At 40.8% G+C, this 17864-nt stretch overlaps 1 protein-coding gene across 2 annotated transcripts in view; it reads left to right on the forward strand.

Annotated features, from left to right (window-relative positions):
• dicer1 (dicer 1, ribonuclease type III) overlaps positions 1-17864 on the forward strand; it is an 89782-nt gene that overhangs the window by 1720 nt on the left and 70198 nt on the right. For both annotated transcript variants that reach the window (XM_034577100.1, XM_034577099.1), the window contains exons 2-6: positions 6435-6619; positions 6759-6921; positions 8843-8973; positions 10877-11011; positions 11109-11269. In XM_034577100.1, coding sequence (XP_034432991.1) covers positions 6506-6619; positions 6759-6921; positions 8843-8973; positions 10877-11011; positions 11109-11269 — 704 coding nt within the window. In that variant the 5' untranslated portion in view covers positions 6435-6505. The remainder of the gene's footprint in view (positions 1-6434; positions 6620-6758; positions 6922-8842; positions 8974-10876; positions 11012-11108; positions 11270-17864) is intronic.

Below are 17864 nucleotides of genomic sequence, written 5' to 3' on the forward strand. Positions count from 1 at the left end.
GGACAAATGTGATCACTAGAAGTTTCCACAGTAGAATTTAGTCAGGAGGCGGCGCAAGATTTGACGGAGCCGTGTCGCGTTTTCAAATTCTCTTTTCTCTCGATTCACTTCTTATTCTCTTCTCCTGAAAATGATTTCCTCATGGAAAAACCTGTCAATGATCTGAATGTCTTTAATTTATAATCTAGGACAGCAGGTCTCCATCTGATTGGCCAAATAATTTGACATGCAGAGCGTGAATGCATGGGGCATGAAACACCATTATCGCAGTTCAAGCAGTCTTTTGTGATACGTATATCACGTGAGTTGATATTGCGATAATGATAAATATTCAATATATCGTGCAGCTCTAACTGGAGTCTCAAACAAAACCTGCGCAAGATAAGAGACGGCATCGTCACGTGAGCTACACAAGGCAGGGGATTGGCTGGTTTACTGCCCCCCCCCCCCACCCATCAGGAGATGCTGGCACAGTGTGTGCCGTGTATTATATCGGACCCGACTAATCAATTACTAAATTAGTTGCCAACTATTTTTATAATTGATTATAATCGAATAAATCGATTTAGTGTTTACAGCCCTAGTTGATACCAGCTCACAGCCCAGCCTAAAAATAAATCAATATATGGAAAACTTTGAGAAGAGTAAAAGTATTATTACACCTGTATTTAGAGCTGTCAACTCATCAGATCACCTGAGACAGATGTTTACATTTGGCCTGGACAGAGACTTTTTTTTTCTTCTTTTCTTGAGAGTTGGGGTCTTGCCTATTTTTTCCATGTACAGCATGTGGTTCACAGCAAAATGGAGAGTGAAAATGATCGGTCACCACCTCTTTCAAAGTAAAATAATTCCAGCATTGCTGTTGACTGAATCCATTCATTTGTTCTAACAAGGTTTTTATTGTTATTGTAGGACCCGAAGATGCATGGCTTCATACTGTAGAGTCCTGGCTTTTAGTTGAGTAAATAGCCCTACTTTTATTCGTGGAAATACAGTAGTCATTGCAGAAACCTCATGTAGCACTTCTGCTGCTGGCATGCAGGGAGCCATGCACAGCTCCACTGCCCCAGGCAGAGTGCATGGAGCCGGGGCACGGACCCAGGGACCATGGACAGCTCCACTGCCCAAGCCAGACTGCCTACAAAGCCTGGGCAGACACCCAGGGAGCCATGCACAGCTCCACTAAGTCCGCTTACAGTGTTTATTTGGGGTCTTTTCATACATGTTTGGACTGTAAAATGACAAATCATTAATACCGTCGTAATTGTTTCTTATCATTAATTGTATTATTTATCATTACTTCATATAGTTCAATAAATTCTGTATTTTGATTTATCAATTAGTTGATAATTTGGTGGCTTTCATTTCCGGGATAAACAAATCCTTAATTTCCTTGAACCACTCAGATGAAAAAACATCCGTTCCTTCTGCTTTATTGGGTTTCAAATTAGATATTGCTCTTTTGATTTCTTCATCTGTAATTTCTTTAGGAGCTTGTTTTGTTCTTCCTTCACCTTAGGTAATTTTATCTGGTCAAAACATTATTTCATTTTAGTTTTGTCTACTTTGGGCTGCTTATATAGGTTTTTATAGAAGGTTTCTAATTATTGTTGCATATCTTTTAATTTGTAGTATATGGTTTTAGTTATGGGGTCCATTATTTTATAAATGGTGTTTTCTGCCTGTTGCCTTTTTAATCTGTAAGCAAGTAGTTTAGCTGACTTTCCTCCTGATTCCTAATATTTTTGTTTTGTGGGAAAAAAAGCTTTTTTAAAAATATAATTTGAATAGATCTCATTTAGTCCATTCTTTTTCTTATCTATTTTTATTTTTGGATTTTGTATCTTTATGCATGTTCAAATTTTTTTTTAAATTAATTGCTCCATTTTTCTTTTCTCTGCTTTTTAAAGGGCCTATGTTTTTCACCTTTCTGGGATTTAATTTCAGGTATTGGTAAACCTAAGATGATATATCAGTGGTTTAAGGTTGAAAAAACAGCTAAGATGTGTATTTCCATGTCCTCTCCTCTGCCTCTCTCTGGAGCTGCAGACAGAACAGGCTGTTTTCGCCTGCCTCTTGAGCCCCTCATCTGATTTGCTCATTCTGCAGATTGACGATCTCTTTGGTAAACACAGCTAAAAGTCACCGGACTGGTACCGGCTGGGTGGGGCAGAGAGACAAGTGCGATCCTGTATGACTCGTACGCGGGAGGAAGTACGAAACGAGACGTTTCGATAACATATTTCTTAGAATGGACTGAGTGAAAAAGTCCGGAGTGACTGTTTTCATACTTTGAGGGTCCCTACTGACCCCCTTCAAGTAATTACGGATAGTAAAAGCCCAGAAAATGTATTTTACACAATATGGGCCCTTTTAGGTAGAGCAGTAGCCTATAATATCCCCCCTCAGGACAACTTTACATGCATCAAAAAGTATTGGAGAAGACACTACCCCATTATTATTTTCATCAAAATAATCTTTAATATCTTCCCCTATTTGCTGCCTCTTTAAATGTAATATACCTATGTTCAGTCTCCAGGTAGTGGCTTTCTTTTTATGACCTATAGCTAAATCCATTGAGATTGTGGTGTGTCAGGTCCATGGTCCCAATATTACAAGTTTTCACTCTATGAAAATCTCTTTCAAATATAAAGAGGTTGTTGAGCCTAGAATACACGGAGTGGGGGTGCGAAAAAAAAAGTATAATCTCTCTTTGTTGGAATTAAATCCCCCCATATGTCTGAAATTCCCACCTCCCTCATTATACATGTAATATTTCTTCTCACCGACTGGGTGAGGTTTTGATGTATCGAGGGTTGGATCTAATCTAACATTAAAATCACCTCCACAAATTAGAATACCCTGGGCTTCTGAAACTAAAAATTCAAAGATTTGTTTATAGAGTGCCCATTTAAATCTGGGTGTCTAAACATTCAGAGAGGTAACTAAAACGTCTTGCAAATATCACCGGGCCCAGCACATATCTTCCCTCTGTATCTTTCTTTATAAAAGTTCATTCAATGTTTAAAGGGATAGTTCACCCAAAAATGATAATTCACTCATTATCTACTCACCCCTATGTCGATGGAGGGGTGGGTGAAGTGTTTGAGTCCACAAAACACTGCTGGAGTTTCAGGGGTAGACAGTGTAGCAGCCGAATCCAATATAACTGAAGATATTAGTGATTTATCTTCAGATGTAATAAAACAGAAAAAAAACACAACTCCATACTGCTCGTCTGGTGTCATCCAAGTGTTTGGAAGCCCTAATACTCATATTCAACTCTAAACAGCGTCATTTACACCGTGTTTTAAGCCTAAATGTCCTCTGATTTCCTCCGACGAGGTGTTTTCTGGACTCAAACACTTCACCCACCCCTCCAACTGCATAGGGGTGAGTAGATATGATCAGGGGTGAATTTTCCTTTCCAGACCATTTACATTATCGTCATCGCTTATATCAACGTGAGCAATAGACGTATCGCAAAAGATGGCAAAAACTGCGATAAATGATGATCCATGCGCCATGCACTCACACGCTCTGTATGTATGTGGCCGATCAGATGGAGCCCTGCTGCCCTAGATGATAAATGAAAGACATTCAGATCATTGATGAGGTTTTCTGTCAGTGAATCATTGTCGGAAGAAGAGAATAGAGAGAAAACAGATTTGAAAACAGATTTGACAGAGCGACGCGGTTCTGTCAAATCTCGCTCCTCCAACTAAATTCTACTGTGGAAACTAATAGATTACTTTTGTCCCGGGTCCGATTCATCAATATGAGCGGTTGATTATATAAAAAAATTATGAAGCTTACTGCTCATCACATAATGATCGATACTTTTATTAATGAGTTAAGTCTTTCTTCAGAGCAGCGCATTCATCAGCCGCTCTCACTCACTCACTCACTCACACACACACAGTGCGATCGGACATATGTGTAAACTCAGTATTATTTAACTTTATAAACTTAGTAAATGTATCTAGAGCTGGAGGAGATGGCGGCGCGCTCCGTTTGGTTTGTCGCAGTTGCCGCAGCGCACAGCGTAAATGACAGAGACACAGAAGAGCAGTAAATTGCAGACAGAGCCGCTAAAAATGAAAACAAAATTACTTCATGGCCCAAACGTATATGAAAAGACCCCACATTAACACTGTAAGTGGACTTAGTGGAGCTGTGCATGGCTCCCTGTGTCTGCACCTGACTTGGTTGAGCTGCGGCCGAGCTGTGCGCCTTCTCCCGGCTGTGAAGCTGTATGTAGTCTTTGCGTCCATAGCCAGGGACGGTTTGTTTATTTATCGCAAGTCGTATCGTCATCGCGATATTAAACATTATCGCATGTTTTGCTAATATCGTGCAGCCCTAGTGACTACCTTAATTGACTTATTTTCCATTGTGTTTTTTAACTACGTTTTAAGCCCTTTGCACACCTTTGCATAACACATCATTTACACCCCTTGCGCTAAAGAAAACAGTAACACAAGCATCATATTTAACAAAATAAAAAACAATACCATTATTAGTTAGTTTGACTTCCAATAGTAAGGCCTCTTTTGTTGCCGCATGACTCTGTTGGAGTGGGAGTACAGAGGGAGAGTCCCTACCTCCTGGCTGTGAGAGGGGCCTCTTTGGCTTTGGAGATGGTGGGGCATGCTTGGTTTGGCTCGATTCGGTTGGCGCAGTGCACAGCACGAATGATGGAGACAGGGAGAGGAGCAATAAATTACTGACAAAGAAAATACTGTAAAAATAGAACTTTTCACGGTCCAAACGTGGATGAAAATGATCACTGTAAGAGAACTTAGTGGAGCTGTGCATGGCTCCCTGGTTAACTGTCCCAGACTTGGTGGCGCTGTGGCTGGGGCTGTCTGCCTTCTCCCTCGGGGTGTGGAGCTGTCCGTGGTCCCTGTGTCCGTAGCCAAGTGGAAGTTTTTTTTTCTTCATTATCTGTATAGACCACTTACTGTATGGGGTCTATGTTAACAGTTAAACCAAAACAGAAAGACATTAACACCGTATACTAAAGCATTGGTTTATTTATCGCAAGTCATATTGTTATCGCAATATTCATCAAGGTTATCGCATGTCTTTCTAATATCGTGCAGCCCTGCTGTGCATGGCTCCCTGGGTGTCTGCTCCGGACTTGGTGGCGCTGTAGCCAGGCTAAGTGCCCTCTCCATTGGGCTGTGGAGCTGTTTGTAGTCCCTTCGTCTGTAGTCAGGTGGAATTTTTTTTCAATAAAACCATGTTCTTGGAATGTATATAATGCTAATTTTCAGTGTATTCATAGGCTACTCAATATATAGGGTCTATGTTAGCAGTAAACCAAAGCAAAAATACTTCATACGTATCATGGAGAATAGTCAGGTGAAGCTCCTTACAGATGAGATTAGGCTCTTTTAAGGTGCATTTGTCCATTTTGTGTATTCTCCCACATTGACTGCAGCTCTCCTTCTCTTTGATCCATTTCACAATGTCATTTTTTGAATTCTGTACATGAACCAATTAGATGTTTTTTGATATTACAGTAGGACCAATAAGGCTTTGGGATAACATTGACCTTTTCTTTGGTGTTGGCTTGTGGCTTGCTATCCATCTCAGATGTTGTCAAGTAGACAGAGGATACTTGTCTGAAGGGCTGACGTTCTTTTCCTGTTTGTGGTCTTTCCTATATGTGATGCTCGACCGCTCTCTCTGATATTTAGTGATTTATATTTTGGTGGTCAAAGGTCAAGGTCACTGTGGCCTCAAAAACGTGTTTTTGGCCTCTTGAATGTGATGTCTCAACACTGACTTGAGGAAATGTTTTTTTTTTTTTTTTAACAAAACTGGATGCATTGATTCACAATCTCCTGGCATGGTGAAGCACTAAACTGGCTCAAAACTTTGCAAACAGAAATGACGTACGTGTTTAAGACCTAGGTGTGAAGATGAAGGACCCTGGGAGACTGAGTTCTGGAAGCTCTCCTTTGTATTTAGAACAAAGGAGACCTGTGGTCAGGTTTTCGCTACACATGTAGGCCCAACTATTGTTCACCAATAGTAGGTCCCAACACAGGTCTGTGTAGGGCCTAAATGATAATCAACAAATGGTTTTATCAAGAGCAACTGGACTTGGTTTTAGATTCTTAAAGAGGCTCCTTCAATTATGATTGACTGTTGGGGAGAATGATGTATTTACTCTGTGTGATCAATATCAATGGCACTGATGTCCAAGGATTAATATAGCTGTTGCTAATCACTAAACTTGTCTCAACATTCTAAACAAGGTCTAAACAAGCTGTTCTGTGTCTACTCAAACTTAACACTTAGTGCTGCTATGTTAAAAACAAACTTTGCAAATAGCACCTAAATGAGTGCCTCGTGTGTAACATTAATAAGGTAGTACATTAATGTGGTATCCTTATTTCCCTTGCCAGTGAACTTGCCAGTGACAATTATGAAATGAAATAAAGTGGACGACTGGAGGAGCCCAGCCCCCTGACCTCCACCTCTTTGAAACATGGCAGGCTTACAGCTTGTCACCCCTGCTACTTCACCCATGGGGCCTTTCTTTGGTCTGCCATGGCAGCAGGAGGCTATCCATGACAACATCTATACACCTAGGAAATATCAGGCAAGGAAGTTTCTATTCACATCCATGTTTACTAGCAGCATACAATTAGACAGTTATTCATTGCTGTTGCTTTGTATTTATGTATTAATTGATGAGTATATTTATTTATGTTCACACTTTCCTTAATTTTTCTCCACAGGTAGAACTTCTTGAAGCAGCTCTTGAACATAATACTATTGTCTGCTTGAATACTGGCTCAGGGAAGACCTTTATTGCAGTACTTCTAACAAAAGAGCTCTCCCACCAAATCCGTGGACATTATCAAAGAAATGCCAAGAGGACTGTTTTTCTGGTGAACACAGGTAATGCACACATTGACAGCTATGGATCAGGAGTTAGTGCAGGTTGTTAACTAACCAGTAGGTCGGTGGTTTAATCCCTGGCTCATTAAGTGGCAATGTGTCCTTAGGAAAGACGCTGAACCCCCAAATTGCCCCTGACATCCGCTATGTCAGTGTCTGAATGATGAGTGATTAAAAAGCACTGTGTATACAATTAATGAATGTATGGGTGAATGTGACTTGTGATTTGTAAGGTGCTTTGAGTGGTGGATAAGACTAGAAAAGTGCTATATAACTGCAGTCCATTTACCACAATGCCTATTGTTTTGTTGATATTCTATATTTCTATGTGCATTATTCTTTATGGTTTGTTTTCAGAACTGTAAAGAAATTGAAAAAATGGCAATCTTAACCCTCCGCTTTCAGCCAACTCATTCAAATGCACAGTGTTTAAAGGGCCCATATTGTGTAAAATACATTTTCTGGGCTTTTACTATCAGTAGTTAGTTGAAGTAGGGACCCTTAAAGTATGAAAACAGTCACACACCTGACTTTTTCACTCAGTCCATTCTAAGAAATATGTTATTGAAACATCTCGTTTCGTACTTCCTACCTCGTATGATGTCATTCGGGATCCCACTCGTCTCTCAGCCCGACCCAGCCGGTACCAGTCCAGCCTCCAGCGGTAGACGTTACTCCGTATTGAAACTCCGTTGTGAAACTCCGTACTGTAATTCGGGACGTTACTCCTACATTGGCCGACTGTCTTGCTAAAACTTGAACAAACATGAGGACGATGTAACTTACCTTTCAGAAACATCCTGTTGTAACTAGGGTTGCAAAATTCCGGGAATATTCAAAGTTGGAAACTTTCCATGGGAATATACGGGAATTAACGGGAATAAACTGGAAATTTTGTGGGTAATTTATACTAACTGTATTTACCTTGTCATATACAGATATAAATATAAACATTTTGTTTTGTCATAAGCTGATTTGAGCCCTGAGGAAACTTTGGGCACTTGACTATATGCTTCTGCACAGTATTTGCAAATGTACACAGCCTTTCCTTCTACATTGGCTGGGGTGAAATGTCTCCACACATGAGATAGTGCACGTGGCATTGTTCTGTAGAATAAGATGAGAAAAAAGCTTGTAAAAAACACTAATGCAATGCCAGAGATATAAATAGTTAGCTAAACAATTGGAATCGTCTTTAAAAATATTTTACAATTGATGGATAAATGAATAGAAATAGGCTAGATGAACAGATGAACAATCCTCAATCAGCATGCTAATATATTTTCCCCAGTAATATCATCAAAATTTCCCTGACTAGTCCTTGGGCTAATGCAGTAGGGTGGCCTCAATAGCCCTGCTGTAGTGTGCAGGATGCTGGGAATTATCTGTGCATGTGATGGAGAAATGCACAGTACAGGGTTGAAATTCAACGTGCAGCGTGTGCTGCATTCCATATATCTTTAAAATAGAGTTTTGAATGACGTTTTTATTGCTCAGCGTTCAATTTTTTTTTTCAAAATTCCCCAAATTCCCGAGCTTAACTTCCCATGGAAAGTTTCCGGAAAGTTTCCGGAAATTTACCGGAAATTTTCCGCCCCTTTGCAACCCTAGTTGTAACCGACTATGACTATCTGGCTGGTCTTCTATAACGGTTTCCAAACATACCAACGTGACTTTCAGCTGTGTTTACCAGGTGAAAACAGCCTGCTCTGTCTGCAGCTCCAGAGAGAGGCAGAAGAGGGGACATGGAAATACACATTGCAGCAATTTTTTCAACTTTAAACCACGGATATATCGTCTTAGGGGTACTAATACCTCAAATTAAATCCCAGAAAGGTGTAAAATATGGGCCCTTTAAGGTGATTGATCAAACTTGAACTTTTACAAGTGGTTTAATCTTTGTATGGTCTGTATTGTCCAGCTTTGTCTGTAGTTCAGCAAGCAGCTGCAGTCAGGACTCACTCTGACCTTCAGGTGGGAGAGTACACAGATTTGGAGGAAACCTCAGCATGGACTGACCAACGGTGGAGTCAAGAGATAATCGAGAATCAGGTATGTATTTTTTTGCTCATGTTAATCATTTCAATTTGCTTTGCTTTCACGTGTTATGTACCTCGGTGCTGTGACCATCTGGCCTAATTTTCCATTGCTTTAGGAATAGGCTTCATGAAATTCTTCAATTCAGGTGGCCTTTTTATTCATATGTATAGATGTACAGGTGCATTTCAAAAAAGAATATTGTGTTTTTTTCATAATTAAACAAAAAAAAGTGGCCTGCCACTGCATTATTATTCTTGCTACTGCTTCAGGATCAGGGCAGATGCCTATTATGGGTCCGGTCGCCTTTTACTGTGCTGGAGAATCCCGCCGGAGTGTCCTCCCTCCCCGCTTGCCTGGGCTCACTTTGCACAACAATAAACACCAACACTAATCAGAAGTTATTGGACCTGCCCAGTTTTTCAAGCTAACTTTGTGTAGATTTTTGAGGGATGAATTTAAACACATTGAATATAAGACCAACATTTGCATTTATTCACATGTGACACACAACACAAGATACACACAGCCAGGGCATCAAGGTTTATTACCGGAACGATCCCAAATCATGACACCATCCATTAATAACTAAATAAATGTGATTGTCAGTTTGTGTGTGAAGAGTGACGGAGACGGGCTGACACAGACACACACACTGGAGTGTTCATTATTGCAGAAGAGGCAACGCGTCAGACATGGGTATTTTCTTAATGGCTAACATCACATTATTTCTCACTTTGTCATCATTCACTACCTCCCTCAGAACAGCAAACATGCAGTCTTTCATAGTCTCGAGAGTATGTGAACAGCTTCTTCTTTTTTGCTAGAATCCATGCTGCACAGAACAATGCTGCAGTAGGCTTCTCTTGATCCGAACAAGATGTGAAGGAGTTGATCATCATTTGCTCATAGCCAAACATGTAAGGCAGCACAGCATTGATTGGGAGCAGTGTACAGTGGTCTTGAGGTCTGTGTGTCAGCCTGCTCAGCCAGTGCAAGTACCTCAAGTAGAGCCAGATCCAGTTGGTTGTTTTGCAATCAATGCACTTAAGTTCTCACATTTTTCCCCTTTACTGCTCTGTTTGACATACAACAGCAAGCAACTAAACATTTGTTATGTTAATGTTCACTTACGCTTAAGGGTCATTGAATGTCAAACCATCACACTTTGAGGGCAGTACAGTCACAAATATTAATAAAAAGAAAAACCAGGCTGATTTGGTCACTTGATACCTATGGAGACAAAATGTCAGACTGAAATTCAGGGAGATATGGACTATCAAGTTTAAAAGATTTTCAGGGGACTGTCTCCCTTAATATACATCACAGAAAAATTATTGTTCTATTATCATTTTAACACTATTCCAGCTATATATTTTACCCAATATAAAATATAACAGCCTTATGTGTGATTATGACAGTTAAAGTTGAATTGTAAAACTACATTTGAATGTTGAGGTCGCAATTAACCTATTGAAAGCAGTGGCTATTCTTAATTTCTGCTCATTCAGAGAATTTGAATTAAAAAGATTCAAAAGAAACCTAACCCTGACTATTACGAAATATTTAACCTCTTTGAAAAAATAGAAATCATTATGAAATGGTGAGTGTGGCTATTGTGGTGTTGGCCACAAACAAATTGTGTGGGCACTGAGAAACAGAACAATACGATAGATTCCTTGTGAAACTGTAGTCGGTCAGACGTCGTCAGCTGAGTTGGTGGTCCTTCATATGTGGCCCAGGAGGCCTTTTTGTTCACACAGCTAAAAAAATGTGTCCCCATGCGTCCCGGACCACTTCAGAATGTGATCTAAGTGAATGGATCTCAAGATGCATTGAGGATGACCACTTGTAGGATCACTCACTGTTGGCAGTAATACCTTTTTCCCATGTGCATTCTCAACTTTGTCTCATACAGGTGCTGGTCATGACTTGCCACATATTCCTGCATGTTTTGAGGAATAAAATCTTACTGTTGTCTAAACTCAACTTGGTGGTTTTTGATGATTGTCACCTGGCCATTACAGACCACCCCTACTGTGAGATAATGAAGGTGAGATTGTCTCGATGGAAAACATTTCCTTTTGCAGAAGTTGTAAACAGTCATACAGAAAAAATGTGAATGATCTTGCTCTTCTCTATTTCTGCAGCTGTTTGAAGGGTGTTCATGTAGTCCTCGTATCCTGGGTCTCACAGCTTCTCTTCTCAATGGAAAATGTGACCCTTCAGAACTGGAGCAGAAGATCCAGAATTTGGAAACAATCTTGAAGAGCAATGCTGAGACTGCCACCGACCTTGTTGTCCTGGACAGGTACTGTAAGCTAATGTATATTCATTGACCATTTAAGGAACATCATATACAGGGTAGCCACAGGGTTGCAAATCAACCACTTTATACATTGCACTCAGAGATTTAGGTTTTATTCCATTTTTAGTCCATCACTTAGTATTCCTTCCATTATTAGACATAGGTAGTTTTGAGTGCTTTTAGTTCAGAGTTCTCTATTGCTCTGAAGAGAGGATACTGTATTGGTTTTAAAGCAACACAAAGTATTTTTTAACTTAAAAGAAATGTCTTTTAAAATAATTTTGATGGTTGTTATGACCAGTGTTGTGCATGAACTGGTGACATTTTTGATAAAAAGTCATTACCACAAGATTCAAATCTGTTCATTACTGACAACACTGGACGAACTGAACAGAAGGAGCATCTTGGATGAGAAATTAAATGTTTTACTCAATTACAAGATATAGCCTCAAAAAGGGGCTTTTGTTGACACACACTTGCACTGACTGAGTGAGGCCACACAGTGGTAAGAATGCTTGCAATCACTAGTAAATATAATGCCCTATTTCCATGCACCATGGCCCACCGTGCAAAGCGCATTTAGATGTCTAGTGCCTCGCATCTCTTTCTTTCTCTCTCTTTTTCTCCCTCTGTCTTTCTTTCTCTGCCTTTCTCTCTGTCAAAATGAACAAAAGAATGAAAACCCCACAGACCAACCCACAAAGGGTTGTAGGATCTAAGGATCCTCATTTACCCAAATCAAGAATAAACCTAACAGAAATATAGCCCATGAAAGTTGACTACCAGACCCACCAGAAAAGAAAAACAATAATCTTAGTCATGTTTTTACTAGTGTGTAATCTAAATCTAAATTATACGAATTGTTTTCTTCCCGTAGAATGGGCCCTTTTATATGTAAATACTTTATATTTCCATCTCGAGCGGGTCCTCTCTACAGAGTCCGCCATATTTTTATAGTAGTCCAAACTGGACAATCTAAATACCTTTGAGTTTTATGACAACTGAAGGCTACCACAGGTTCTGTTTCATGTTTGAAAGGGGAGGGTGAGGGGTATTCAGCTGCAAAATGCAACTTCACCACTAGATGTCACTAAATTCCACACACTGAACCTTTAAATTGGTTGATCTTTATCAGCCAAATTCCGTACACCTAAGGAGAAAATCTGGTTTTGTTCCACATTGTCTGCATAAAAACAACAGGGTTATGATCTGTATAAACCACTACAGGGACACTAGACGAGCCAATGTATACTATACTTCAAAGGCAAATGTATTTGTTTAGCACATGTCGACAAAAAGGCTTTATATAAAATTGTGTGAATGCAACATAAGACGATACAAAAAAGAAGCATATAAAAATATATTAAAGTAGAAAAACAGAGTTGAATACAGAATAAAACATTTATTATTAAAATATGAAATAAAAGACTGAAGATAGAAGAAGAAATTTGGTAATTGCATGATTTAATAAAAGGCTGTGGCAAACAAAGATTTACAGCAGACATGCAGGTCTCTGGGAGCTTGTTCCACAAATGTGGAGCATAGAAACGGAACGCTGCTTCTCCATGTTTGTTTTTTTGATTCTGGCGACAGAAAGCAGACCTGTTCCAGACGACCTGAGGGGTCTGGATGGTTTATAACCTAGCAGGAGATCCAAATATATTTTGTTCTAAACCATTCAGTGCTTTACAAACCAACAGCAGGATTTTGAAGTCAGTTATTTGACATATATGGAGCCAGTGTAAAGATCTCAGAAATGCAGTGATATGATCCATTTTCTTGTTGATGTTGAGCACCTCCAGCAGCAGCATTTAAATTGGCTGCAGCTTTCTGATAATTTTTTTGAGAGGACCGTGAACTCAATAGTTAAGTCAGTCAGATATAATACATGGACATGGTGGACGCATATAGATGTTGAACAGAAGAGGCCCTAAATGAAGCCTTGAGAAGTTATTTTTGTCCGCTCAGATGTGTAATTACCTATAGACACAAAATAACCCCTATCCTTTAAGTAGGATTCAAACCAGTCTAGTGCTGTGCCAGAGAGTCCTACCCAGTTTTTTAGTCTGTCTAGTACAGATGTAAACTGGTCGATCTGGAAAGCCCTAACTGTCGATACTAGAGGTGTGGAAATTACTCGATTCTTAGATGCATCGCAATGCGGACGACTCTGCATCGATGCAGTGACAGAACATAATCCATTCATGTTTTGCGCTCCGTTCATTGTTTTAGCGATGTCCTGCCGCTGAATAATTATAACCAGCGCTGCTTCAGGACAGACGCTCATTAAAGGTCTGGTCGTCCTTTGTCAGAGTCTCTGTCGTAGTCTGCTTCCTCCTCACTCCCCCTCTGACCTGCGCTCACTTTACACTTTAACAATAAATACCATCACTGATCACAAGATATTAGGACACGTACAGTACTGACGTTTACTTTGTGTTAGTTTGATTTGCTTTTGAGTTTATGAGACGCATGTTTTAATGCACCGTGCGCACGCATCCCCCTGCTCTACACAACACGAGACGTAACGTGACGCACACAGTCAGGACATCAGTGTTAAAAGTGACCGGAACGATCCGGAGTAATCATCCGACTTCATCGATTACTAACTAAATACATGTGATTATCAGTTAGTGTGTGAGAGACGACCACACACACACTCCTGCAGACAGAAATCCTTCCCGCAGATTATGGCGCAACGCTGTGTTTTAACTTCATTGTTGCAGAAGAAGCGACGCCCCGTTTATCCAGGAACATAAATATGAATTCATCAGGTTTTTATAAAGATCAGTTCTAAATGTGGGTGATTAGAAAACATCAGAGAAGCAGAGTCACTTGTTGACCAGTGGAGTAATGCGCCTCAGTGCAGTGGCGCTGCCAGGCAGGGCCACCTTGATACAGTAAGGGCTATAATCAGAGTTTGTCCTTTTAAGTCTTAGGTGCAGCACACATGTCTAAACTGAATGACTGTCAAATCAGTGTGGAGAGCACTGACCACTGTCATAGACTTACTGTTGTCAGATTTTTTAAAATTGAGTTCATGTTTGTCTGAATGATTGTATTAATTGATGAAAAAGCAGCCAATTGAAGTATTATAGAAAATTATGGATGTGATGCATTGAAATTCATCGAGATGCATCATTGTGCATCCAATCCTTGACTGCCGAATCGTAATCGAATCGTGAAGATGCACACCTCTAGTCAATACTCATGATGCATTGGGACACACTGGCTGCAGTTGCAATGCAGATCTGTGTTAGCACATAGCAGGTCTGCACAGTGTGGGATTTGTCTTTATTCTTTTCTTCCCGGTGGTGCTGTGAGCAGTTGTGGACGCGAACATGGCAGAGTTTGAACCAGAGGAATTTGTTGAGGGTGGTGTGACTGGAAAGGCTCAGGATGCTTATGTTGCGCTAGGTCTAGATGCTACTTACGATTATGATCAGGTTCGGCTCGCAGTGCTGAGGGCGTATGAGCTGGTCCCAGAAGCCTACAGACAGCAGCTACTCATGAGGAGAGTAAAAATATAGCAGGGGGTTTTTACCTTCAAGATGATGTGCTTATGAGAAAGTGGAGGCCCCTGGATCGACCTTCCACTGAGGAGTGGGGTGGATGTGAGCAAATAGTGCTGCCACAAGGTTATCGGGAGGAAGTGTTGCGGCTGGCTCATGAGTCCCTTAGCTGGCCATTTAGGCATCAGAAAGACTCTGATTATTCGACTCTGGTTATTAAGCTAACATTATGGGACAATTCTATTGGCCGCATCTTCACAAGGATGTAGTAGCTTGTTGTCATTCCTTCTATCCTTGTCAGTTGGTAGGAAAGCCCAATCAGAAAGTTCCTGTAGCACCGCTTAAACCTATACCGGTGGTTGAAGAGCCCTTTTCACAGGTAATTATTGATTGTGTCGGTCCTTTGCCTAGGACAAAGAAAGGCAATGAATTCTTGTTGACCATCATGGATGTCACCACACGTTTCCTAGAGGCTGTCACATTACATAACATAAAAGCTTGAACATTTATAGAGGCTCTAGTAACTTTTTTTTCTCCACAGTTTAAATTGCCTTAGCAAGTACAACATGACCATGGGACAAACTTTGTGTTTCTGGCGTTTTTCAGGATGTTATGTGTTAGCTGGGCATTATGCAAGCTTTGTCATCTGCGTATCATCTCCCTCAAGCTCTCAATGGCTCAGTGAGGTCATGTCTTTGCGAGATAATGATGGGCAAGAATGTTAAATTGCAGGATGAAGAATGACATTTGTCACAACTATCAATGGCATTGGGATATATTTGACAGTCAAGCTTTCTAAAAATTAATTCTAAATACTACCTAGAACTGTATGAGTGTCAAACAAGTGCAAGTGGAACCTGTGTGAATCTTGTCAAGTCCCATCAAGACCATCCCTATACAGGTCTTTAAACAATTTCAGGCCTTAAGCGTACCATACAGAATAGGTGGAGTCTGTGAATGTGGGTTGGAGTAAGTTATTCTTTAGTAAGGGAGCTTAAGCTGAAGTAAATGTTCACTTTTTTCTGAATTGGTACCAGATCTTCATGGTGGAAATTACCACTTGGTTATTTGTAAAGCCAGAGGGGCTGGTTGGGTTGGAGGAGGTAAGTAAAGCCGACAGAGAGGACAAGACACAAGACTGTGCCTCTAACTTACACCATGGTGGATCGCTTAAGTTAAACCAAAATTTAATTTTGTGGATGTGTGCTGCCCAATATTACTGTTGGAAATTGGGGATAGATATACCACCATTAAATTTGTATCTCTCCAATAATGATTTGCGGATTGCCTTTCCACACCATAAGAAAGAAGAAATAGTTTTATCAATAGTTTTAAAAAAGCAATTTGGCAAGAACAGGGGGAGACAATGGAACAAAAACAGAATTTTGGGCATGATCATCTTCACTGCATTAATTCTTCCAATCAACGACAAAGGTAAACTTCTCCATCTTTGAAGGTCAGATTTGATTTTGGACAGTAAAGGGGAGAAGTTGACAGAAAAAAGAGACGTTAATGATCTGGTCAAATTGATACAACCAGATTCTTGAAGCCAGATCGGCTCATTTCGGCTATCAGTCTGATTAAGTTGTAGGGCCGAAGCATTGATAGGATAGCATTCACTCTTAGAAATATTTACTTTATACCCTGAGAATGAACCAAATGTCTGCGGGAAGGATAGGATAGGTATAGAATGATATGGATCTGAGACATACAGTAATAGATATCCGCGTAAAGTGATAGCTTAAATTCCATGCCTGATCAGAATATCCCGGCAAAAAAATGGGAGAGGACTTAAAATAGGTGTCTTCCCACATCAGCTTGAATTCGTCCAGAGCCATGACAATGTCGGAAATTGGTATAACTAGCCAGGTCTCTGTAAACCTCTAATGTCGAGTCAATGCTGCTAAATCCATTGCATTCCCTATGACAATGTAAGGGAGGACAGGTCTGTAGCAGTTCCTCCTCGCACGACGCTCGACCTGCTGGGGACATTGGGTCTCCTCGGGCCGCACTGCCGCACAGGGGGTGTAACGATTCTCCAAATCCACAGTTCGGTTCAGACCTCAGGTTTTATTTTGAGGGCTGCACGATATGTCAAATCTATCATCATCGCGATATTAACATGCATGATATATGTACCGCAGAAGATGGTGTTCCATGCGCCATGTATTCAGGCTCTGCGTGTCAATATATTTGGCCAATCAGATGGAGCCCTGCTGCCCTAGATAATAGATTACAGATATCCAGATCTGAATCATTGTCCGAAGAATAGAATAGAGAGAGAACAGAGAACAGCAAGGATGCTCCGTCAAATCTCGATACGCCTCCTCCCGACTTAATTCTACTAAGGAAACTTCTAGTGATCACATTTTTCCGTAGCCAGGGACTGTTTATGATTATTTATCACAAATCTTAACTCTCATAGTCCACTCCTTGTCAGAGGAAAGGTGTCTTTGTTTTAGTCTTAGTTTTTTATCTTTCCTCCACCCTCCCTGACAAAGCAGATGTGATGTTGCATTTATGGTGCACTCCCTCTGCTTTCCTTTCTGCATCCCTCTAGCACCTTGGCCAGCTTCTTTCAGGACCAGGTCATGGCCCCACCTGTCGCACCCCTGAGAGAGCGCGATGTGTTTGAGGTTCGGAGTGTTGCAGAGGGAGCTGCACTCCTTGTTCCCAAACCTCTGCTGGAGGTTCCTAGGACAAGGAACCGTATCATTGGTGGCTCTGTTGAGAAAGCTGAGTCTTGCCTGTGGTATCTTCCACAGGTCAGACCAACTGATTTTCAACAAACCCCGACCCAGATTGTCCAGCATCCATGTCGGACTTGTGACACTTCTTTGATCTTATAGCACTCATCCTCCATCGTTGTCACCTCCGATACCACCATCTCCTTTCACTCTTTCCGGTTGGCCTTAGACCAAAAACGTGATGCCTCTCCCCATCCTAGGCATGCCCTGCCTGTCTAGGCTTTGGTCAATCCTTTTTAGAGCTGCTTCAGCACAGTTCTCATCATGTCTCCCCAGGCTTTTGATGGGTTGCTCAGACATGTGTGACTTTCTCGCCACCGATTATAAAGTTTGTGCTGT

Source organism: Hippoglossus hippoglossus, chromosome 22, assembly GCF_009819705.1.
Source record: "Hippoglossus hippoglossus isolate fHipHip1 chromosome 22, fHipHip1.pri, whole genome shotgun sequence".
Lineage (NCBI taxonomy): Eukaryota > Metazoa > Chordata > Actinopteri > Pleuronectiformes > Pleuronectidae > Hippoglossus > Hippoglossus hippoglossus.